This window comes from Haemaphysalis longicornis, unplaced genomic scaffold, assembly GCF_048455015.1.
Source record: "Haemaphysalis longicornis isolate Haplotype H1 unplaced genomic scaffold, Haemaphysalis longicornis Haplotype H1 scaffold_1, whole genome shotgun sequence".
NCBI lineage: Eukaryota > Metazoa > Arthropoda > Arachnida > Ixodida > Ixodidae > Haemaphysalis > Haemaphysalis longicornis.
Genome location: NW_027526203.1, coordinates 172,382,914 through 172,408,974, shown reverse-complemented (window position 1 = coordinate 172,408,974; position 26,061 = coordinate 172,382,914). Strand labels below are relative to the sequence as shown.

Below are 26,061 nucleotides of genomic sequence, written 5' to 3'. Positions count from 1 at the left end.
CACTGAGTTGTTCACTCAGTCATCTAGACCGTGGGGATCCCGATTTTTTCGGAGCTCGGTGTCTTCAACCAACTGGGCGAGGGCTTCTTGTACGAAGGGGGTTGGGTTAGAGACGGCAACCCCGGTCGGTGTTGTTTGGCGAGGGCCTTCGCTCTTGCCTCACGGCGTTCCTTATTGTGGATAGGGTACATTCGTCTAGGCTTAGGGGACACTCTGGTGACATCCCTCAGAGGAGACGGAATGGCAAAAATTCGGTGTTGATAGCCTCATCGGTACGGCCAGACGCGAGCGCTCGGCCTCTCCCAGCACACAACTGCAAACCTACTGCACCTCGCGATACACAATACCCCCTCCGAAGTTACAGAGACAGTGCGAACCGCACAGCTAGAGAGACTCTCTCGCAGCTCTGCCGGTCGGTGCATCCTGGGGTCTTGGGCCTCGTACCACAAACACCATACTTCACACGACGTACTGTGCGGTGTGTTTTAAATACTTTTTTTAAGCAATAAGCCAGGCGAGGATGGCTCCGAAGTTGTGGTAAATGCCGTGTGTGCAGTATGCTGAAGCGAAACGTGCGGGCCACGCGCGGTATACATCAAATAAGGTGCTTATACTTTACATATCAGACTAGTTTTAACCACTGTGACAACATGCGAACCTGAACGTGCGATTCTCGGCCGCAACTTCCGTAAAATTGAAAGAATGGCTTATTCCATGCCCGAAAAGGAAAGTTCGGCATAGGATTTCACACACACACACACACAAAAAAAACTACAGTGGCATACCAGTTTTCTTTAACGATGTGAGAATGCGTGAGCATAACTTATCACTGAGTTCTGTCGCTGAGGTATGTTGCTGACTTTTGTGGTGCTTGGTTGATGATGTCAATTGATGAAGTTAATGATATCGCGAAACTCCAAACTAAAGTTTTTTTTCTTCTTCTCTGCTATGACCAATTTGGGAAATCCGGCTTTACAGATACCAAGCTTGCCACCGAGCGCTTTTAAAATAAGCTGCTTAACTCTACTTGAATGCATTGCTGGAAAGACATCTTTTACGAGCCATTATGCACAATAATATCACGATATGAAATCCCTAGGACCTCCTTTTAATCGCCTCTAGACTATTTTTGAAGTCATGAACTCCTCGAATACTACTACTAATCTCGGGAAATGTTCCCGAAGAACGCAAAGATATATTATAGCATCTTCGATAGGCCAGGAAAGTACTGCCATCAGTCGAACTACTTTCCCTGTGTCGTCCTCGCTGCCAGGAAGAATTTCGCCGACATCTACCGGTCGAACTTTCTGCCAACAACTTCTGGCCACACGCACTGTTTCGTTGCTTCTATCTGGAGATGCAGTTCGCGTCAACTGAGACAAGTAGAGTGTTAATGACGCTCGCAGCTTGATGGGACCGTGCAACACCGTGCGCAAGCGCTTTCACTTTTTCTATTGTACCTGGAAGCACTACCAAAGCGATATAGCTACTACCAGCTCCGAGCGACACTGGGTGGTTTGCTCTTCGCCGCAGATACCCGTACCAGTTTCTGCTTCGCTCTTTCTTTCTTTCTTTCTTTTCTTTCATGTGGCTATCGAATGCATTTATTGCTGCAATTGAAAAGAACCCGACCAATAGCCGCAACGTCGTTTGAAAGACGTAATTGGAACGCCCAAAACCATGCCAATAGCGGTAAGGAGAAAAAAAACATTTTGACCAAATTTCCAAGGGATCTGGTGTACGTAAAGTAGTAATTTTGACGGGAGCTGCTTTTTGACCTCATATTCTCAGCACTGGATGCGCTTGTAGCCTACGCTCTGAAAGCGTTTCAGATTTAGAAAAAAAATTCAGAAAAGAAGTGTTGCAGGGGCCCTTTAATGCGCCGTGACGGCACAACTGTTAGCACCCACGAACAGAAATTTTGAAAGCTGCGCTTCCCACTCATATTTGTATCCTTTTTTTTCATTCAGAACTGGTTATGGGGGCGGGCGTAGCGGTCGCATTGGGGGGAAACATGCGTACGCTGGCGCCCAACAATTTCACATAAATGCCACAAAATTCTACATGTCTCCGTGAGGAGCAAAAATTAAGTTTAACCGAGCATATACTGATCAAGACTCGCCTCACGTCACCAGATCGCCGGCCATTTCTACCCTTGAGACGTTACGAAGACTGCGCTTAAAATTCAGGTGCTGCATGTAGTCTCCGACTCAGTACAATGGGTAAACCCGTGGGGGTTAAAACCTATGGGGACACCTCCGAGCTTCCACACACAAACTGTCTCCTACAGTAACACCATGCACTCAAAGAGACAAGTAAACTAGCCCTGCACAAAACATAAATGTCCTGCGAATCCAGGGAAGAAAACGTCTCGGTTAAGAATGTAAACGTATTCTTCGTTTTCAATCTTCAAGTCCTAAGTAACCGTGCTACAGCTCCGATGATCTAATATTTGTTTAACGTTGAATGCCCCGAAAAGGCATATCCGTGGTGACTGTTTTCGGAGATTACCCACATTTACAATGACATGACCTCCACCCGTTCAATACTACTATCCTTGCTGTGTGGATTCAGAATCACAGTGTAGTTCTCAAACTTCACCGGATGGTGCGCTAGCACGCATCATACGTTACGATATATCAAATGTGTTTTGTGATTCCAGTCCGTCTCCTGCCGATTATGGTACTTGTACAGTCGCGACAAAGTTGAAGGTGATCGCTCGAGTCGAAAAGAAACAACGAGCAGCGCCATCTTACGGGTCGTATCATGGTTGTATCATGCGAGAGACTACGATGGCCAGACGGCAGCGCTATCTGAATCTCAAGAGGTTAGAAAACGGCCGCTATTGATCTTGAAAGGTCCGCTGATCGATGCTCTCGCTATCACCTTAAAATTGATCCTTACTGCACATTATAGATACCCGCAGCAAACCATGCAAGGAATGTAACGCGGAATGTAACGAAATATTGCCTGGTCTTCTGTTTGTGCAGGTGGTATGCCCTATACCTATCGAATTAATAGACTGTAATCGGTTACTTCGTTTAAAAAATGAACGGCTGCTCTTTGGCACAAGTGACTATAAAGCGCTGTCCAATTTAAAAAAAATGGAACGTTTGAAACAAACAATGTTTTATCCAATCTGCAGCATGGCTTCCGAAGCGGATATAGCACCTTAACTCAGCTGCATGAATTTACCCATGACATTTCGTCAAGCCTTGAGTCCGGCAACCAGGTCGACGTAATATTCATTGCCTTCGCAAAAGCTTTCGACAGTGTTCCTCACTCTATGTTGCCTAATAAACTCGGTGCCATCCTACAAAATTCGTCTAGTAGATCTAATTGCCAATTTCCTGTCCAATCGCACCCAGTGCGTTACCTTTCACTCGCACAAAACACCTTTAGTTAAAGTTACATCAGGGGTACCACTAGGGTCCGTTCTTGGTCCATTGTTGTTTCTGGTTTTTATTAATGACTTGCCACAATCCATCACCTGTGAACTACGCCTCTACGCCGATGACTGTGTTTTGTGCAACCCCATTACCTCCGTTCAAGTTCACCACCTCCTTAAGGACTCGTTTAGTGCCTTTTGCTCTTGGTGGGATACATTGCAGATGAATATCAATTTCCGTAAAACAGTCTCAATGTCCTTCAGCACCCGAACGCAGACTTCCGATTTCAACTACTCTTGCAATGGCCTAATGCTCCAAAGGGTTCCGGATTATAAATATCTTGGCGTGATTTTCACTACTAACCTAAACATATCAATTCAGTCTGCACCAAATTTCTTAAAAAACTCAGCTACCTAAGACGCACCGTCAGAACATCCCCACAGGAAACTAAATTACTACTGTACAAAATAATAATTCGTCCGGTTCTTCATTATGCCTCAATCGGTTGGTGTCCGTATAAAAAAGGAGAAATCAAACAAACTGAATCCGTGCAAAAAAAAAGCAATCTGTTTCATTTGTCAGCGCTATGACCGTAATTTTTCGCCTACATCCACCCTTAAAACTTTAAACCTTGCCTCACTTTCTACGCGACGTAATATCGATTCGCTAAAATTCTTGCATGGTATTGTTCACTCAGATAACCGCCTTTCCTCTAACATCTATCTTACGTACGCTATACCAATTATAACTCAAAAATATCATGTCCTAAACCTCACCCCATTTCATGCACACACCAATACATTCCAATTTAGTTTTTTTTTCTTTCGAGAACGACAGAACAGCGGAACTTACTGCCAGGTGAGATTAGGACCTCATCGATACATCGATATCAGCTGTTTCTTGAAAGTCGTGTTTAATCAATAGTTATTTGCTTTGTTGTGTTTTTATGGGCACCCCGTCCTACAGTGCCCACTAATTGGTTGTATAACGGTTATTCTATGTACATTGGCATCTACAGGATCAGGCGCTTGTGTACTGAATGAAATTGCAATGTGTGTACGGGTGTATACGTCTTTGTCGTTCCCTGAAGTGTTGCTCTTCTAATCGCTGCTGTGTATTTCAACAACTCCTGATATAGCCCTTAAATGCCTGCAGTACGTACAAATTAAGTAAATAAAACAGAAAACCAGAAAGTATTGACTGGAGCGTTGCAGGAATCATTTTTTCCGGCGAACAAGTGGACACGGTTGGCGGCGTTAGCAGCTCACCGCCAGAGGAGCTTCCCTCCCGGGGAATGCGCAAGGGCAATGCTGTGGGGGCACGCAGTTGTCGGGATTAAAGTGCACGCTTCCCGGTTCGCACACTGTCCTGAAGCAGCCGTCCACACAACCATCCTCGTCGTGGCAGTAACCCTGGTCCCGAAGCTTGTGCAAGAAGTGGTCGCAAGTGGCGTTGCAGCGGATGCCGCATTCGGACACCCACATGTCGGGGGGGCACCGGCCTGCGAATTTGCCACGTTTAAGGCCATCTGTGGTCTGCCCCACTCAAAGAGAACAGAAAAACAACTTGTGCTATCTCTCCTTTCGCTTCGACACCAGTTTTTAAAGACACGCAGACGGTCGCCACGTCCAGCACCTCATTGCATTTTACCCGTCAAATCTAATACGGCTGCTTACGTGCGTTATGGCCCTGGATGCCTTTGCACCGTGATGATTCTTGACAACCTGTTACATATAAGTCATACTTTTAAGTAGACTATAAATAACTAGTGAGTCTGGTATATAGACAACAGGTTATGCCAAACCTTTGCTTGACCGAGCAAAAGTTATCTGCGCCGGCTATCAAAAAGAGCACAAATCTCGGCTCTCTTGAGGGCATTGGTCTCCCCGAAGGCATCCGAAGGAGCATTTTGTTGCCCACAGCCCGGAATATTGCAATCAAGTAATAAGACATCTTTATCACATTACAGGCGCTCCGTCTGTAGACATTCTAAATACTAAGTTATAATGACCGCACATCTCCGTCTTGTGATCAAGTCGGACCCCAACCTTCGAAGTCAACTTTTGAATTTGAGCTGCATGGTGGCACTGATAGAGGTACGCATTTCTGGTCCTGAGCGAAAGGCGCAAAGTTAAATTCCTAATTGCGAGTAGCTAGTAGTGTGTTCGCGATACTGCGAGGAAGAGAATTGAACACGAGAGGTCGGCGCACTCACTCATCAGTCCACTCATTCACACTTATTTGTGCTCAAAGTCAGGCGTGAGGTTGAGTTTGAGTGAGCGTGAGGCTAGTGTGGCATCGTGAGTTTGACCCCGAGTGATCACGAGGGAGTTTGAACCCAAGTGATCCCGAGTGAGGTTTAGCCTGACTGAGTTTGAGTACGCCTGAGCCCGAGTGAGTTCTGATTCCATTTCCAGTTCTGAGCCCGAGTGAGTTCTCAGTCCATTGTGAGTTCTGAGCCCGAGTGAATTCTGAGCCCATTTTGAGTTTGAGCCCGAATGAGTTCTTAGTCCATTTTGAGTTCTAAGCCCGAATGACATCTCAGTCCATTTTTAGTTCTGAGCCCAAGTGGAGTTCTGAGCCCATTTTGAGTTCTGAGCCCAAGTGAATTCTTATCCCAAGTGAGTTCTGAGCCCGAGTGAGTTCTGAGTTTTGCGCTCGCAGTGAGTTTTAGTTTCATAGAGCGTAGATGAGTTGCTCAGCAATGAGTGTGAGTTTGAGTGTGAGGTGATTCCAAAGATAAATTTCTGAGGGAGCTTGAGTGAGACAGTCCAACTTTGACGAGGTATGTCGAACACTGAGTAGCCACCACCAAGACAACCATGCCACTCCCAAAACCTCCACGTCGAAACTCGCCAGTTTACCCTGCGAATCTAGGCTATTTATTGTTCCTTAATATGGTCAAAAATTTCATTACATGGACATTTGTGTTTGGTGTTGTTTAAAAATGCAGCACAGGCAACCATCCACCCTTTGCAGGCCTTACCCGGCCGCTTCAGCGCCTACTAGATATCGCAGTGCTTAACAATGTTGAAGCGCCGTAACGTTTCCTGTCTTTCCCCGAGGATAAGCGAGCGTTTTAAAGTTCCTGTGCAATAAAAGTGCCAAAAAATAAATCATAAAACTTCGCACGAAAACAGCAATAGCGACTTACTTTTTTTTCTGTGTGGCCTTGTCGGGATGGTCGTTGATGGACCTAAAAATCAATAATTTACGCATTAAGAACAAAAAGGCTGTGTCTGCCTGCATGGGATTCACATGAATGCACCAACTACCATGTAACTGTCCTTGTACATGCCAGCCTACTGATAAAAAAATCTATGAACCTGAGAAAAAAATAAGTACCCGAGAAAACTGCAGCAAAAAGCAGTGTCAATTACTTTACAGGATTGTCGGAAGTATTCAGGGCAAGTTGTTATTTTAAACTTTGAATTCTTGCTCTTTGAGCTAGTAGCAGAGGTTTTTTTTTTTTTTTTTGTGCGGTCTGCATTCAGTTTCCGATGTTAAATTTTTTGTTACGCATTACTGGAACAAAAAAATCGCGCCATAAAAGTGAGACTGCTTTGCTGTTTGCGTTGTTTTCCTTATTTATTATAATTTGCGTCAAATGAGTTCCCAGTAAGCACCATAATTTTACAGTAAATGTTGCAGTTGCATAATCACTTCAGCATTGCTATCACGCCTACTACGTGAAATTTCTTTTGTGTGCACTGAACTAACGTTTACAGGAGATTTTTGTCATAGAAGGTGCGGAAAACGTTTCGGTTGTCGTTTGCGGTGACGCCGCAGCTTAATAATGAGGCCACCTGGAAATAATTTGCTCTATTCGACCCTAATAGGAGGATTTCAATGACAATCCTCCAAGCGTTTGTGTTGCTCCCACACCTTTATCAATACTGACAGAAGTGGGACTTAACCTTTATCTACCTGATTCATGTTACTGAACAAAGCCTCCTATAGTCCCTACAGTTAGGAAAACACCGGAGTTTTAGCTGTCGTCTGGTATCGCATTAAGGGTAGCCTTCTTCCCGTTGTTAGCTTATGTTCGCTATGGCGCACGCATGTGTTTCTATTCTGAGCGTTTTGTTATTTTAACATCGGTAACTACAGACAGAAGCGCCGCAGCGCCCTCGGTACATTTATAGCAAATGGCTATATTTGACGTCACGATGACCCGGCGACGTGAAAATAAATTTCGGGGGTTGGGTTGCAGGGAGAAAAGTGAGAACGTTCGCACTTCGGAAGACACATTCGCTGCTTCTCAGTGTTGAGCATTGTGCCTTGATCGCCGTCGGTACAGCGATCCCGGACATACAAAGATTAATTTGCGAAATTAATTTTTTCCGGCTGAAAGTCGCCAATATCAAGATGAAAACAAAGATGACGTTTCCGTGCCTTCTTTCACGCGGCGCCATTGGCCGGCGCAACAGTGGGACACAAGTCAGCGCACGGGCGAGTATTGCTGGCAATGCGGTTTTCACCCCTCGGAAGATGGGCAGCTGTGTCTTAATTTTCCGCTCGCGTTAGGAAAATTGTGAACAATGTCAAACACGGAGGTTCGGGGTGTTATTAATTTGTGTTCGTTCATGCACACCCGACGTAATACATTTGCATACGTTCCACCTTTTTTTTTTCTTTGCCAACATGCGGTTGATGCATAAGCTTTCTTAAAAACCACAAAATTCCCTTTTCCAACTCTGCGACTGATTCCTCCTATACTTAAAACAGTCCCCATAACAGAGCTGTGGCAATTATACTCATGTTATGATCCTGAGGCGATAATTACAGGTGACGAAGGCTGAGGTGGAATTCTCCGTAGTGTCCGTTTCATGTCCGTTTCAAGGGGCCCCTTCGAGCGAGTCCTGGTTGGCTCAAGGCAGATGACGCGGATGTGACGCAATACAAGCTACGCAGGGCGTTGGTTTCCGTGCGGTGCGGATGATTAAGGGCGGCACAAACGGCGTTACGTTATGTGGTCAAATGTAGCGCAGAAGAAACACACGGGACGAAAAGAATAAACACGGACGAGCGCTTTGAATTACCAACTAGCCCAGTCTACAGCTTTACTAAGTTACGTTATGTCTTTAAACTGACGCGAAACGGATGTTGCTGAAACGAACACAACCGGGAATTTCGCCTCAGGAATGAATCAGCAATAGCGCGACCTCTCTAATCTACTTGTTTTCGTTGATCCTGTAGGGAATTTTTTGGATCAATTGACGTCAGTTACGAACACTGTACACGAACAGATCAACTGGCGGCCGGATTTCTAGCTACTCGATGCGGCTCTTCCGATCTTATATATGCCGACGAAACAGTCGATATTTACATTTTAGCAGTTTTTGTGGTGGAGGCACCACCCAGTCATACAAACTCCGACAGTTCGACCTCTAAAATTTATGCGTTTCTCCTTCATGTCGTTCGGATGTTCTATTGCACGTGCCACTGATTTGCATCACTTTTTATCTAAAATTCTCAGCAGTATTGTATATTCACTGCAGGCATAATTTCACGGGAGGTTTGGCACATTTGCAACACCTTCAGCTCCATGCTGGCAAAATAATCCCAGTACGATAGCAGTGCGCTAATCGGAAGTACATGTGCTCTCTAAACTACATGTGAACGTGGACATGCGGAAGCAGGCTAAATTAGGGAGAAGGATACGTTGCTCACAGGTGCAGTAGGCGCGGACTTTGTAGTCGATGCAAGGGCTGCCGGGCGAGCAGAGGAGTCCCTTCCTGTTGCAGGGCTCCGCCAACTTGGCGATTTCTTCCTCAACATTTGTGCTGTGCTCCGGATCCGATGGCAGGCACTCGACCGCAGTCAGCTCGGGGCACATATCCGAAAAACCCGGAATATTCTCCAGCAGCTCGTTGTCCCCGCCATCGTCCGCGGGGCTGTCTTGGTTGATCCACGGAGTCCACGCGTCGCAGTAGGGCCCAACCACTGCGCCCCGCAAATCACGCGAGCATGAGACGCTACAGTCGCGCAGCTCGACCGGCAAACCAATCAGAGAGGCTAGAAATTGGATTCGTTTGCTTGTTTGCTTATTTATTTGTTTCCGTAAACACGGATATGTTGTGGTGGAAAATACACTCTTAGGCAAAAAGGACTAAAATAGGGACTAAAATACAGCCGTTAGTCTTCGCGGGCGACCGTTCATCTTCAAGGGGAGTATCTGCGGCAGAGTACGTGCCGTGTGCATAAATTCGGACTAACTGTTCGTCCCCGCCGATCTATAAGGAGTAACGGGAAGACGAAACGCATGCAGTTAGTCTCTTTGCTGCGTCGTTAATCCCATAATGGCGTCGTCGTTGCCCTTTCGCGCATATGTCTGCGAACAGTTTTATATTTCCAAAACACAAGGCATTGCAGTCACTGGGTGCTTTAGATGGTGCCACGGGAGAAAATATTGATGTTAGTTATAAGAAAATCGTCTAGAGTTAGTAGAGCGGCGGGTAATGGCAGGGAGCGGCGAAGCGCGATTGTCATACGCTTCTCGGCGAGGTTATGTTGATACGCTGTGTTGCATACGATTCGTGCGAGATAATAACGGCCAATGAAAGCTTTCAAGCGCCTTAACAGTAACTCAAAAATTAGTGACAATAGCAAAAGTGGATTCCTGAGCGTGATGAATATGTATATGTTTAACAGACTAGAAAAAACGCATGTTGCTGATGACAACTGCAAAACAAAAATGCTCGCTACAGGTAAGCGTCTCGAAGTTATCTTTTACACTCGGTACATAATTGCCTTGGGCACCAAAGCTATGACAATGCTGCAACTGCTGTAAAACCCGCTTGCATTTCACAGTCGCGATCGTCTAGCGACGCGAATTTGAAGAATTCAGGCTAAGCAACACCGAATTCGCTTTCGCCGATGCAGGAAAATATGGCATGTTTCCTTATTCTGACACTCACACAGAAGACACCTTTCACATACGTTACATAGAGCCCTTAACATATGTATCGAACACTAAGAAAGCACTTAGCTTGCGCTAAGTTGTGCGGAAACAAATGAGTCGTCCGATCGCCCAGCTACCTATCTCAACTAAGCGACGACGAGTTGATTGTTATTTACGAAAAAACTACGGTTGTGAGGCTCTACTTCGAATCGAACTGAGCAATAGACCCTAAACCTAGCAAAGCGCTAAGCGCAAGGCGCAAAACGCGGTCACGTTCGCTTGCACAGATAGAAATTCGGGCACCAGTTGCAATGAATCTGTAGCGTTATGCACAGAACTACACGCTGTACACTTGAATATTATCTGCCGCAGGAACCATATGGCGGCGTGGTCCAGCGGATAGCGCGTCGGGTTCCTTGCGTGTAATTCCGGGCGTCAGGGGTTCGACCCCTGCCGGTGCTGGAGTTTTTTCCTTTTTCTGCACTCTACGCAGTTCGTCCTTGGGGAGTATCGGAACGGACCATCCGGGTGAGGGACTAACCGTTCATCCCCTCGCAGTTAGTCCCCAAGAGGACTAATGATTGTGGCAGAGGCCGTTAGTCCCCGAAAGGACGAACTTTTAGTCCTTTTTGCCTAAGAGTGTAGGGTCAAGCGTTGCGCCCGGCAACTTGATTATGCCCTAAACACTTCACAGAGGCAGGGTAACAGCGGGTGGAAGCAAAACGGGGGAGGTAACACAATTGTTTGCAGCGGGTCCTCGAGCTAATAGAGAGTTTTAGCACGTTTACATTGACCCGACGAGGGCGCGTTGAGTTGAAATAAACAGGTTTTTTGGACTCGACGCACTCGTGTATAAGCGGACGCGGTGAGTCGAAAAGCCGTCGGGGTGAGTCCGTTCGACTCGCAGGCAGGGGGTGGGTTGACGCGCTCGTCGGGCTGAGTCGACGGGCCGTGGGGAGCTGAATACCGTATTTTCACGATTATAACGCGCCAACGATTGTACCGCGCGGGTTGTTCGCGCAGGAAAATCCGAAAAAATATTTGGACTTCGGCTTTACCGCGCAGATGTAAAATACATGACACTACTTACCTAGAAGAAGGAGATTTTATTTTGCGCGTGCAACTGTGGCAGCCAAAAATAAATTGTGCTTCGTAAACTTGCTTATCCAGCTCCTACAGGGAATAAAAGTATAGTGGGAAACATTGAAGCTGTTTGCGATTTCAAGTGTCTTGACCTTCATAATTCTACATGTGACGGGGTAATTGCAATAGTAGAAAAATATGTAATAGCTGTCCAAGGTATGTCATTCAGGAATGCGCCAAAATTCCCTCACGTGATATTGACGGATTTTTTTATTGGATTGAGTTGGAGTTTGGGAGGACCTCGTGCCTATGGCAATGTTGCTGGCCGATTTAAAACCTGCTTCGGTTTTGAGCCCGATTGTAACGCGCACACAAATTTTAAAGCTAGCTTTTAGCAAAAGAAGGTGCGCGCTAGAATCGTAAAAATACGGTAGCTCCTTCTCCGGCAATCCCCGGCCCCCTCGCCTCGACTCTTTGAATGGAGCTCATATATACGCGTGAGGGGTCGAGGTAGCTGAACCCGCCAGTCGACTCGACCCTCCCTCGTCGCGTGCATGTATCCGGGGCTCGTATGTTCCGTGTTGTACGTGGTTACCGTGTTGACCGGGACCCGTCTGGGCACTTGCGCATTCGTCGCGGTAGGGAGGATTAGTTCCGCGGGCCAGCCCTTGCCATTCCCGTGCATTTGCCACGGTGGAGTGCGCCTCCTTTCCCTTCCCTCGCGCGCAGGCGCAGTCGGGTCCCGGTCAACACAGTAACGACCTAAACTACGGAAGAGGCAGGCTGCTAAAACTCTCTAATGTGCGGCTACGCAAAGAGCCAAGGAGTAATTCTTTGACAGAAGAACCTAGTAGCCCATTACTGCCCGCTAACAAATGTCACAGGAGCGTATGCAGTGTAAACTAAAAGTGCGAACATATTGATTGCTTCGGTTTAGAATGCATGTAGAAACAAGGTCTTATGTACAAACAACGAACTACGCACATCATGGTACGCCTTCGTGCTCAGTTATACATAACTGGTTACAGCAAAATGGCGCAAAAAGAAAACAGGGACAAAAGTAAAGACACACACAGCATGAACTCTTCTCCTGTGCTCTTGGTTCGTTGGAGACACCACGACAAGGCGGCAGCGTGCACAACACTTTAAGGGGTACCGACACCAATTTTCTTTACTCAATAGAATTCCCTGGGTGAAACCTGAACGGCCTGCGACGCGTGGAACATAATTTAATTTAAACTCATTTAGCACGCCGACGGACCAGCACGCTAAGCGGTGCGCAGCAAATGGACATCAATGGGACATCACTTCATGGTATACGGAAAAGAAGGTGACGTAGCCGAGTGTCTCCGATGCTTGGCAAAAACTCGTGACGTCAGTTAACACTCGCGGCCTGGCGAGCGGCGACTAGGTGCTGGCGCGTTCACGAACTGATGCACGTAGCCAGATTTACAGGCATAATTACTCCCCAGGAAGGCACTCTTGCCGAAAAAAAAAAAAGCTCCACATGCCGGAAAGGAGCCGATAATGTAGCCTAGAGTCGCAATAGAAGTCACCATCAGGACTTTTACACAGCAGTGATGTCGAAAAACGGTGCGGTCGAAACAACGCCTCCGGCGACCTCCGCTTCATAGTGCCTAAAATATACGCGCAGTTGTGTCGTTCGCACAGAATGGTGAAGTCATGGCGTGGTTCTGTCATACGCGCCCTCCGCGCTGGAAGTGATGAAAACCGAAACTGTCGATTTTCAGGCCGTTCTATGTAATTAATTACCTCGCCCTCAAGTATTTAAACTGCTGTTTTGGGATTGGCAGGTCAGGAAGCACTGATTAAAGCAGTAAAAAAGAAGCACGAATACTTTGACTGCCCACTGCTGCCGGACGGGGTACCTGCTACACCAAATGATCTCTAGTCCCATCCTAAAAGTGCGGACTTCACTTGCCTCCGTCTTCTCCGTCCCTATCGGAGGTGGAATTCAGTGGACGCGGTGGGAAGCTCAAGTGGCGTAGTCGTCCCGTGACACGACGTCGCCGAATCAAAGTTCCGTTCGAACTGCTCCTATTAATCCCCCTTTTTGCAGCAAGCACGTGGGGGTAAGGGGGGAAGGGGGGCAGGGATCCTCTATCTCTGCTCATGCTGTCCCCATTAGAAGTTCTCAGAGATTTCCGAAACGCACGGCCATTTATCTTTTTTTCGCTCTCTCCTGTTCATTTGCCGCCGATTTTTTGTCGGGACAGGTGTCACTGTAGAGTAATAAGCCTCTTCAATATCTGTCGGAATTACATTTACCCTGCATACCGTCGCGGAGATTATGGGTCTCCAGGAAGAAAGGATACAAGTGAATTCGCGTAGAAACACCGAACCCGGAAAAGAACCAGATGGTAACTGCCTGCTTGATTCCTTGTGACTTTTGGTTTACTCTTCCGACCGTGGCCCGTGGCCCGTAGCTTTCGTTCGGACATTGAGTGGTAGAAAATAGCTTATGTCCATACGATCATCATTGCTACAAATGCTCATTTTAAAACCGAGAAAACAAAGCGTCTCCCTATCTTCAGGTGTCTTACCCCGGCGTCTCAAGGTGATGGAATATACCCCCCATGATTCATTTCGAGAAGGACAGCATTTTATTTATATAGTCATTTATTGGCGAGTAACGTAATGGTATGACTTTAACAACGCTCCCATCGAGGATTTTGATAGGTTTTAATTGTTTGGTTCAGTTGGTTAGATTTCATTTTTCTGTTGATTAAAAACGTTTTGGTATCCCCCAGTGGGGCACCAGTTGAGGGAATTTTCGGAAAAAAATAATACATGTGCTTTTTTAAAAATCGGTGTTTTTTTACTATTTAAAAATATAATCGCAGTTAGCTTCCTCACCTGCTTTTGCCGGACCTACTGCTTCAAATCAGTTTTTAAGCCTAAGAGAGAACTGTGGGGAATTTTTTCCTTTTAAGATTTCTTACATGCTTACATTCAACCAAAATTATGTACTGCTAGGAAGACCTCAAAAGCTCCTGTGGTCTTGTACTGTTCTTAAAATTCGCATAAGAAGCTTACTCAAAGCGTTCCTAAATTCTTTCCTTCACATCAAATTTCCGTCGAGCCTGTCAGACGTTCTGGGTAAATGACTCTTGCATAAATGAGCCCTCTCCACAGCACTTCGAAAGGTTGGATAAGTCTATCTAAGCTCGTGAACGGGCGTCAACAAAAACAGCAGTGGAATAAGAAACTCGTTAGCAGCGCGCGCATACGTAACGCGAGTGGGAACGCAAACGCTTGTGCGTGCCTTTTCTCCAGCCGAGCGCCCTGCAAGGCGTGCACGTGGCTCGTGATTCAGCCTGAATATTTAAAGTGCAAAAACAAAAACTTACGCTTGACAGTCGTTGGCACGGGAAAAGTCGTTGTCTCTTGAATTTGAGCTGCGAAAGAAAATTTTGAAGAATGTTCTTATTAGGTGTACACTGAAAATAATTCTTCGAAATACTGCTACACTCTGGGACTATCCTGTAGATCAGTTTCACCGCATGTCCTGGAATGACAAATCTGTGCAGCCAACAATAAAATTTCAGCGAATACGATGTCGAGCATGCCGTTCGACTCAAAAGTTCGGAGTGTTCACTCGACTGCGTCGCGGTGAAGTTGACCCACGGCACTGCCTTAGAGTGCAAACGTTGAAACCCGACATTTGAGCATGCTTGTACATCTAGTACTCGTATTCTTGAAGTTCTAGTTTTAGCCGCCTTACGAGCCAAAGTTACATCTTGGTTATGAAAAATGCCATACTGGGGGGGCTCCTGATTATTTCCGGCCACCTGCTCTCTTCTGAGTTATGCAGTGCAATATTTACGATGAATTCTTAAAGGCAGCATTTCGCCGTGCTTGGTGATGTTATGGCAGGTGCAAACTTGTGATAAAAGTTATAAAAATGTATTTTTCTTATTATTGGTGTTCTTTTTACCCAAGTATACTTTTAAGAGCGTAAGACTGTAGACATTGAAGCGAATGACTTGCTCTCAGGTCAGAACCAGTGGCGACCACCCTACCTCGTGGTGGCACGCTCAGCGAAGAAACAGGTTCGCGGAGAGGACTGGACACCCCTAGGTACGGGCACATGCTTTTGTGCTCAATAAGGCTGCCGCCCCCCCCCTCCCCCCCCCCCCCCCCCTCCGGTCATTTCCCTAGTAGGTTCCTGCCTGCACCCCACTAGCTTTCAGCTGGCGTCGGCGTTCATGCAGGCGTTACAGTACTCAACAAGTGCTCTCCAGAATAACACGTAGCTGTTTTTATGCACACGACAGGAAACAATCTTAGGAGAACAGAAGCACATTTCCCATATTAAGGAGTGCATGAACCCGAAGAACATTTTTCCTTGATTTAAAACAGCTAGCCTTCGACCCTCAACTTAACTCCATCCCAGCTGAAGGGAGCTGCTCTCACAAATGAATTAAAAAAAAATTAAGTATTGCCGATATTGACAGACGTTCTAATTTCCAGCTACCCAAAATCTGCAGCGAAGGGACATCGACACCTGGAAATTACACATGGGAATTAAGGAAATTGGGAAATGAATGCGGCCAAACTGACGAAGTCAAGACCAAGCCGGTGCCAAGGATCTTAGCGCGTGGAATGAACAATACTGAAAAGGGGTGATGAATTGTTGTTGGTGCTGTCATGCGTACAGCCGACAACAAAAAAGAATTCTGTTCCGCGGAAGGGTGCGGGCTATGTTCACGAAATCAATCATGTCGTTTTATCGAAGGAAAGTTTGACATCCACCTCAATGCAGCCGAACGGCCACAAAGGAAATTTCTATACAGCTTTCTCAGAAACTTCCCAGTTTTTCTTTTTTTCACCTGCGAAGTTTCTGAGAAAGCTGTATAGCTTTCCTTTGTAGCCGTTCGGCTGCACTGAGGTGGATGTCAAACTTCCCTTCGCAGAAACTTACGCCACCTTTGGGATTTCCCCTAAATCTGTTGGATTAACCATGAGGTTACACTCCACTCAGCGTATAAATTATTCATGCACAGCGCACAAATGTGGGGATCTTGCAAAGGAGCCTCGTACGGTCTACTAGCACCCGCCAAAACAGATAAACACTGGATTTTAATTTTTTTTATAACGGAAGCGAATCATACTAACCACCCTTAACACATGACGGCCCTCTGTAACGCAAAGACGAAATACCTCTCATTTCCTATAATGTCTTGTTGAAGGCGAGTGTAGCACCCGATGTGTCCTGAATATTCCACGTGATAGCAAGGATGCGGTTAAACTAGTTGTTTTACAGCGTTCTTGTATGTACAAGAAGCGCTTAATTCATCTCCTTTATATTGCTTTGTCACCGCACTAGCTAAGCATGTCAGCTGGCATTACGCTTTGTACAAGCGTCGTGTCACTACAACCCAGAACACAGCGGTGTTTTCGATTTCAGCGAAGCTTCCGCGTTTCGGAGCAGACGAGTATCTCTTTTTCTGGCAGGAGGCCTCAATCTCTCTTCGTTCTTTAGAGTTAACCATCGCTGAGGGCGGGGGCTCGCTTCCGATCTGTACAATACTTGCGTGTTCCGTAGGGTAAGGAACTGGGATTGTTGGTTTTGCATTATTGTTGAATGCCCCTTAGATTGCAAGGCACACGCAATTAGAGAAGACAAACGAACGACCACGTAGCCCACTTCGTTTGTTTGTCCTCTCTAATTGTGTGTACCTTGTAATCGAAGTCAGCAATAATTGTGCGTTCCGCTGCGCAAACCTTTCCTTGCCTCCGCTGGTAACCTCTGAAATCACCAAGTAGGCATTTATATGAAATGCGTTGCTTGCCTGGCCATTTCCCGTAAAATGCCAGCGCTGCCTACATACCGTGACCCGAATTATTCATTGTAACCAACTTTCAATGTCACCTGAAGTCTGAAAATTGCGATGTACTTTCGCAACCAGCACCCTCAACCAAACTCTATGGAACAATGTATTTTACTGCATCTGTTGCACCGTCACGTCTGAAAAGAGCCCAGGCAGAGAGAGAAAGCACATCCACGTGCTAAAAGGGAGCAAGCCACCGAGACTCACCGCACTGGCAGTAGACGCGCATCTCATAGTCCGAGCACGGCCCGTCGTCCTGGTCCTCCTTGAGACACCGAAGACCCGTCTCGGCGGAGCACAGCAGCGCCTCCCCGGTCTCGTTCCAGGGCACGTGGCTGTTGACGGTGCGGCACTCGACGCGAACCATGTTGTCCAGGGGGCAGCGGTCCGCGTGCGCGAGGAGGATCTCGAAGTCGTTGCCTCGCTGCCCACAAACGCCACCACAGAGCTTTCAGTTTGGTTGCAGCCTTCGCTTGTTTGTCCCTCCACCCTACTTACCGAGTTTTGGTTTTGCGAACATCTGCTTTAGAACACAATTACAGAATTTTTTAACACGAAAGGGTTTTATGCCCGGATACACAAGGATCTCACTGACGTCATATCCGTCACGGAAGTGACTTCGCCAGAAAAAGTGCCATTGACGCGGCGGCGCCCAGATTCGGGCCCACGAACTCTCTAGCCTTTCGCCACAACGGGAGGTACGTGGCGCTCTGCATACTGCGCTACGAACAGAGACTGGAACAGCTGTATACGAACGCGTCTTATGTCCTTCCCTATGACTCATTCAGATTGTGCTGCTGTCTAGGAGAGGCGAAGCGAAGTAGCGCATCATGACGCTAACGAGCGCCGACAGTTGGCGCCTCGATACCAGCGCCTTCGAGTACGCGGGGACGCGCGTGAATTGAGGCACCCTCTGCTGTCGCGTTGTTCCCATGACCGTTATGTTTCAAGCTGCTCTTTCTGTGCATGCCATTTTTTGGTTTTGTGGTCCCACAATTAACCGGTTATTTTTTTGTTTCTTGCATGTCGCCTTCACTTCGTCTGGCCGGGTCAGGCTCGCGAACCCTTCGCACATGAAGGAGGTTGCTTTAACATTCAACTGCGCATGTGAAGGCACCGTTCACTTTCGTGTTTTAACGATTCCTATGAAAGAGGGATAAAGCACAATTTTTTACAGTAAAGCTGTACACCTCTACTCCCCAACGGTTTCGTCTCCTTGGGCAGGAACGCCAAGGCGCCAAGGCATAAGACGCCTAACGCATGCGTCAGGCTAATCAGGTATACAGCATAGAGCTCAGAATTCATTCAAGAAAACCGCAAAACAAGCATCGAAACCGCATTATGGATGATAAGGCGCTCGCGAACAATGGGACCCCCCACCGTTTGTTCCTGGTAAAGATTATGTTTGCAGGTTATCTTTGAAGGCTAGGCAGGACTAGTGTCGCTAAATAGAGCAGTTCTTTCCCAATACGCCGAGAGAATGCGTCAGGCTATAGGCAGGGCCCAGCATTTGCCGCCAGAGAAGCCGAGCGTAGCTTCAGTAGATGAGGTATTAGAGTACCGCCACTGAGGAGCATGCAACTCTGCAACGGCGGCCATTTTGTCGTTCATCAGTGTTGTGAGATTGCCGCATCTACGGCAACTCCGACCGGGTCGCTTGTAAGCAACACGACCGAAGATGTAGCAAAACAGCATCTTTGGGCATATTTCTGCTGCTGAAATGCTGTTACACGCGTTATCTGTGATTGCATTCGGCCAGCCGTAGAGCAGGGAAGACAACCTAAGCCTACCGGAGTTGACCGACTAAAACGCATAAACAACAGAATGGCGATGCACATGAACCATCGCAGTGTAAGCAAATTTCACGTAATGCGAACTGACCAATCATCACGGCGGTGGCAGGGAACTATAGGAGAAAAGAGTGCCTATACTCTGTAACGCCATCTAGTGACACTAGCGAAACGCAAGCGACAAGCCCGCCGAGACAATGAGAAACATTTCATACCCTCCCCCATCACCATTTGTAGCGGTGTACAACAGCTTTGCTGAACCTCAACTTTCGCAGAGCGGGATGGCGACCCTTTTTTCCCCCAGGAATTTTATCTTCCATCTGCCCGGCCTTTCACTTTTACACTTTCTGAATTTTACATTTCTCCTTCGTTTTTTTTTATGTTTCTACAGGCGCATTACAAATTATGTGGCATTGCGTATAATACGGGAGTGCATGATTAATTAAATTCTTCAATCAAATGTAACACTGATTTCTTCAATTTTCGATCCCTGAGCTTTCAATTTCAAACTAAGAAAATGACATAAAAATACAAACAATTGTGTCTCATTGAAATTTTTTTTTTTTTTCAGCTGCGGTGTTGGAAAAGTGGCAGCTTTAAAGGATTAGGTGCCGTTTAAATAAGTCGTATACATTTCACATTGCTTCTAGTGCGTCGTCTTACGCATCCTGGGACACAAAATGTTCCGCCTTTTCTTTTATGCATCGATAAATACATAAACCACGAAAACCCTGCTTTCACTATTACCGTATGCCACCTGCCGCCACCAAAACTGGGGAAGTCGGAAAGAGTGGCATACGAGGTGATGTTAATTTATCATTCTAGTGATTAGATACGGAGGTAGTCTCTAAAAATAAATGCCACGATAAGCATAAGCTCTTACCTCTGTTGCTAGCAAATGGTTGCTAGCGTCATTTTTATTGCTGGTATCGTAGTGTTTAGAAGTGCTGTCCCTTCGTCTTTTTTATCCTGTCTGCTATGCCCAGTTCACCAGCAGGAGTACCATGCATGCCAAGAGAGCACACTTGTTTTCCACTTTTTTTTTCTGTTTGCACCTTATTTTTGGATTCGACATTCCTCCAAGAAACTTCTTTTTTTTTTTGTTGCTTGTACACATAATTGGATTTTGATTTATTTACGTCGGAAATATCGCTATTCATGCACGTCTCTCTTTTATTATGCAGTAGATGTTCTAACTGGCTCAGCCGTGACACGCTCCATGAGGCAGAGTAGTATACAACGACTTTGCCAGCCCCCTAGGTGGAGGCCGCATCCACACGGTCGCATTCAAACACCTTACATGAGGCAGCTTTCATACACCGAAGGTTTTGGCGGTTCACCCTCGTATGGCACCCTACCCTCAGTACACGCTCTTGGAAAGAACAACTGCTTTCATTAATGCACAACAATGGGGTCACATTTTAGACCAGTTGATGGTTGTAGAAGACGAGTCTATGTTGCACATTCTCTGAAAAGCCACGGTTTTGCAGAGAAATCTCTAGACACAGATGGAGTGCACTGGATATAACCTCCATGGTTGATTTTGTTTGGTTTTAGTAAAAGAGTGCCGTAACGCGGAATTTTTTGTACCGCCTCATCAGAAGAGGGAGCGTGGAAAATGTTTGGTGGTTTCTGTTCCGTGTTTGTGGCTTTACAAAAAAGGAGGCATTACCAGCTCTCTTCTATAGGAATACAAATATGTTGGCGCTAATTTTAGTACAGAATCAGCGCCTGTGCAATCCTTGTAGGTATGTTTCCCTAAAAAAATAATTATCTCAGCAGCGCTAAAGTGCCCAACGGCAAATATTTTGGCGCTAATTTTAGTACAGAATCAGTGCCTGTGGAATCCTTGTATCTAAGTTTCCCTTAAAAAAAACTAAATATCTCAGCAGCGCTAAAGTGCCGAACGACAGACATTTCGGATGCTGCAGCGCAAACGCTGTTGCATTTAGTAACGGAATTAATGCAAAAGCATTAAATGGACCAATGAACAGAAAACCAGCCATCCAATTTCGGTAGCAGCGAAACGACCCCAGGAAATGACCTACAGATCAAGAGAATGAAAGAAAATTACTAAAGTTAAAAAGAAAACTGTCAAAATTTACGACTAGACAAGAGGACAACCCAGGACCTTCACGGGATTGCGAGTCGAGAACCCATCCCCGATGGCACTTCGCCTCCGTGGATACTGTGAATGCGTTGTCGTCTTCGACTTGGGAAAACGTCGACAACCGGTACACGCACAGCTGGATGTACAATAAGCTTGACGTTGATTGGCACATCAGTAGGCTGACCATTAGTATAACCACACCATAAGACTGAATATAGGAATAACAACAAACCCACTCGGGTGGATTAGCCAGTGACGATGGCTTCCGCCATCAGAAGCTCGCGGGCGTTTCACCTGTTCCCATTTGGCTACGGCGACAACATAACCAAACAAAATTCTCACGTACCCTCTCCGCGAGGCTGGCTGGTTACGATGACTGCAGCCGCCAGCGGCTCACGGCTTTTCACCACTTCCCGGTGCGATGTCAACATACCCACTCGAAGAAGCACTTTGTGGTGTTCAATTGGACGTCAATGATTTTTCATCAACAATCATAACAAGTACTTAGGTGTCTCCAGAGTGTTTTCATGTGTGTATGTTTCATGAGGGAGACTCAAGTCCCGTTTCCCTGTGTACTATATAGAGGCTTCATATAGAGGCCTCTATATAGAGGCTTCAGAGAATGAGGTCTGCTTGCCCCGCTGGTTCTGGAGCAGTCCGAAAAGAGAGGAAGGACGCACCTGAAACTGTGGGTTTGACATGCTGTACCATTCGGACCATCCGCTCTTGGCGCACGTGGCAAGCTCGATAGGACAGGGTCGGCCGATGCAGTCGATTTTGCCGCTGTTGCAGAAGCTGCGAATAAAAGGTGTAACAACGTATTGTGCGCCCACTTTTACCACTTTTACCGCGGTCAGAGGGACGCACACAACGCTCGTATAAGTACCGCAAATGCGGCTATATCGCATGAGAAAATAAAGATTGCTAAAATACGATTATACGAAAACCGAACGGTTTTTAATGGTGCTACTTCTTTTCAATTTGCGCCGAATTATCGCACCGAGCTTTGTTAGTATGCCCGAAGTTAACTGAGAACTTGAAAGCGCTAAATACGGTGTCAAGCTACCGCGAACACTACCGAAGTCGGTTGCTGAAGCTTCAGTGTGTGATGTACCGCTACAAGTGCAGTGCACGACATCAATTGGGATTTACAAAAAATCGTGTTTTGTCGAAGTCAGCAACCACTAATTTGGCTGCAATGGGTGAGAATAATGTATAAAATGCTATTTTACTGCCCCAGTTTTTTTGTCGTTATACTGGCTGTATAGGTCCAATGTCAACTTGAGTCGCCGTTTGAAAGAATGTCAGTAGACCTTGTTTTTACTGTCATAGTCACTGCAGCAGCTGCTGCGTTTGATGGGACCATGAAGACAACCCACAACCGTAATTAAATAAAAATATTTGCAGGGTAGAATGCTAAATGTGCGAAGAAGCGCTGTATTGTTCGGAGACGTTCCAACTTGCACAACTCGAAACCCTGTCGAAAGTATCGGCCGGCTCTAGGGTGCCTGGATGCGTGCGCCCGCCTCCCCGCGCGCATCCAGGCACCCTAACCGGCTCAAGGACATTGCGCCATCTCTGTGCGGCTCCTCGAACAGTGCGACGCGTCAACTGCGCTCACTGCAGTCGGGCGGCGCGTTTCCAAAACAGGACAGGAGCGTTGGGAGATCAATAGGAAAGGCGGAAAGGCCACGGAGGGAAAGGCCTTCGTCCTTCAGTGGACAGAAGTAGGCTGTTGAGGATGATTATGATGATAATGATGAAGCCAGGGTCAACTGTATTCACGATAGAACTCTGACACGTTGAGCCAATTTTCAGATACAGATTTTGGGTGTTTTCCGCGCCGAAGCTACACTTGGGGTATACGAGGCGCGCCGTAATAAAGGGCTTCGGAATAATTTCGACCACCTGGGGTCCTTAAAGGAGCCATGAAGAGAAAATGCAAGTTGGTTTTATTCGAAAGATTTCGTGTTTTATAGTGCCCCCAGCGCTTGTCAGGATACAAACGGTGCTTTATTCACTGAGAAATTAAACAATGTGGGTTAAAATTTTGATTTTCCCGCTCAATCGTGCGTTTTCGTGGTCCCAAGTGACATCACTGAAACCGACCGCTCTGCAGCCTAGAGTACCTTCATTCACGCATCCGCCGTACAGGGTAGAGACACGTATACGCTGGCGCCGCCATTTTTGGTTGCTCGCTCGCCGCCGAAGCAAGTCATTGTGTCAAAACCGCGCTAAAATTATCGCCGCAACGCGGTTTACTGAAGAAGTTTGAATCATATTGTCTGTTTCGCGTTGCTAGGTCTCGTGGGAAACGAAAAGAATAACGCGCTGAGCCCGTTGGCCCAATTGCGGCGGCACGGGACCGTTCGAAGGTTGTGTCCACCCTGTACAGCGGTGTTGATTTGTTCCCGCGTTTCTTTACGTTCCGTAACCTAGATGGCGCCACCATACCGTGGCAAGCGTTTGGTTTGTTTTTGCCCGCATTTAAACCTGGCTTGTTTTTGTTCTGGGAGAAAATATTCGTTCCCTGAAACAGTGCTCGCTCGACAAATGGGGTCACGTAAGACACCGTTGCTTGCGTCAATCGGCCAGTGTTGTCTGAGACAACCCCAAGCCCCGTAGTGCTGTGAAGCGAAACCAAGCATGCTGTGCGCAGTACGAACAGCAGAACGCATCAGTAGTTCTATGTTTACATGTGCTTTCGTAACTTCCACTGTTTGTCCCATCATTCTTATTGCTTTGTAAAGAATGTGCCCTAAATTTAAGCGCAAATCGCTCGTTCGTCTAGTTTGTAAGTTCTACCTAATTTGCGTCTGCTTCTGCCAGCCTCCGCCAATCGCAGAGCTTAGCTCATGTGACGACATAGGTTCTGTTGCGGGAAATGAGCTGGTGGTTCGCATGACCATTCCCGTTTTTCCTAATTATGTAGCTTATTTGAGCGAAGTTTACGGTAAAAGTGGCGTCAGTATGATTCTAACGAGACAATCTTTTGAATGAACCAAACTTGTGTTTTCTCTTCATGGCTCCTTTAACGTGCGCCGAAATATCGAAACACGGGCGTTTTTGCTTTCGCCTCCATCAAAAGGCAGCCACGGAGGTCGGGAATCGAACCCGCGTCTGTGGGCTCAGCAGCACGTCTTAGCCACTGAGGCACAGCGGCACGTTCTTCCCAAATTTTAGTCAAATGTAAGGCTACGCTTCACAGGTTCACAGTGGAAACACTCCGCTAGCTTTGCAATGTGAATTCCTATAGCCCGATTTTCGGTTCCTGTGCGACTGAGTCCACTGGCATGCGGTCAGCATACTGACTACCCATTTTTGTCTTTCCCAACGTACGTCACAAGAAAATTCTGGAACTCATAAAGGATTACGAAGCGAGCGGGCAATTTGCAATAGGTCCTTTTAATCGCAAATGAAGAGGCACTCTTTCCGGTCGAACATCATTGTGGTGAGATCTACAAAGCGAAGTGGCATATTGTCTGCACGGTCCCTTTAATGATGTCCTAGGCTTTTCTTTCGATTTGCTATAATTACATGTTCTCTTCCACGATTCCTTGCGACGTTTTCGTCATGCGTGATAATTTTGTTGACGGCGCAGTGTTATGTGCTATACGTATTTGGTATCAATGCAGGGACTTTGCCTTGAAGTTTTGACAAGGTCTTCTTGCAGTGTCGCGTAACGAGAGCATCCGACTAGGCTCAACCCTCACCCGTACACAGAAGCTACGTGAATACGCACCAGGACTGGCAGGGATTGGGCGTTGCCACCCTCTGGCCCTCCTTGTAGAGAACTCCGCCGATGTTGCACCCGGTCTCGGGTGGTTCCTCACAGTCGGCGTACGGCACGCAGTGATGGTCCGTCGCGTTTCGATGCACATGCCCCACTGGGCAGCGGGCAGGCGCGCAGCCTTCGAGGCAGACCGGTGCCGCCTCCGGACAGTTCGCCTCCGAGGTCGGGTGCGCACAGTTCGGGGGCTCGCAGCCGCTCACGCATGCGGAGTACTCGTCGCAGGTGGCGCACTGCACGGCTGCAACGAACAGACAAGCGGGACGACCATTTGGCGGACCGTCGTTTCTGCTGCCCCGAATGGCAGGCAGTGCTAACACGTGTTTAACCGCGTCGATTGGTAGCGTTTTTGGTGACTTCCAAAGCACTTGAACCTTTCTTCGGGGAGGCTTTATATTCTGGTTTGGTTGCGGCCCGACACAATCAATTATCTTACCACGTGCGAGCGTTGTACCGATTCGGCCAGTATACAATGATAACCAAATGCGAAAAAAAAAAATGGCAGCATTTCCACTCCGTGGATGATGGCGAGGGTGCGGAGTGCGGGGATTCGAAATGACATCCAAGTTGCGCCCCGACCGTCATTCGATTTGAGCCGTGAGTTGCACCTTGATTATTCCCTAAATGAAACTGCAACTCACGGCTCAAATCGAATCTCGCTTGATTTTCGTTTGATGGTGGTGTTCGCAGTGATGGACGCGGACGGACATTGGGTTCTGGGAGGTCCTAAGGTACTCCGCACCGTTACAGGCGAGGGAGTAAGCCGTTTGACTTTCGGGTACTAACTCACGGTCGTAGCCCAATGGGTAAGACGACTGACGCCAACTTTGTCTGGTCTACCAGACACAGGCTCGAATCCTGCCGGTGCCTGTGTGATTTTTTGCGATTGTAAATGCTGTGCGCACGGACGCGGGCGGATATTGTATGGTCCTAAGGTACTCCGCACCCAGAAAATCTTGAGTTTAATGGTCAAATCCTGCCGTGTAAGAAGACGACGCAGAGGTTTAGCGCCGACCTGCAGGCTTTGGTACTTCCGGCATCGAACTGGCGTTCACGCCTACCACGAAGTAATACTACCCACCTCCCTGTAATAATCAGCCAAAAATATTGCACATAAAAAACACTCCCACCCACCCAAAG

General features: G+C 47.0%; 1 protein-coding gene across 2 annotated transcripts in view; it reads right to left on the bottom strand.

The window, feature by feature from the left end:
* LOC144139377 (hemocytin-like) overlaps positions 1-26,061 on the bottom strand; it is a 224,618-nt gene that overhangs the window by 123,428 nt on the left and 75,129 nt on the right. The window contains exons 26-32 of one of the 2 annotated variants that reach the window (XM_077671743.1): positions 24,874-25,162; positions 21,812-21,926; positions 17,439-17,655; positions 14,748-14,795; positions 9,063-9,335; positions 6,544-6,585; positions 4,658-4,890 (exon numbers count right to left, since the gene is read on the bottom strand). In XM_077671743.1, the coding sequence (XP_077527869.1) occupies positions 4,658-4,890; positions 6,544-6,585; positions 9,063-9,335; positions 14,748-14,795; positions 17,439-17,655; positions 21,812-21,926; positions 24,874-25,162 (1,217 nt within the window). The remainder of the gene's footprint in view (positions 1-4,657; positions 4,891-6,543; positions 6,586-9,062; positions 9,336-14,747; positions 14,796-17,438; positions 17,656-21,811; positions 21,927-24,873; positions 25,163-26,061) is intronic. The other variant, XM_077671748.1, reaches the window with a different exon arrangement.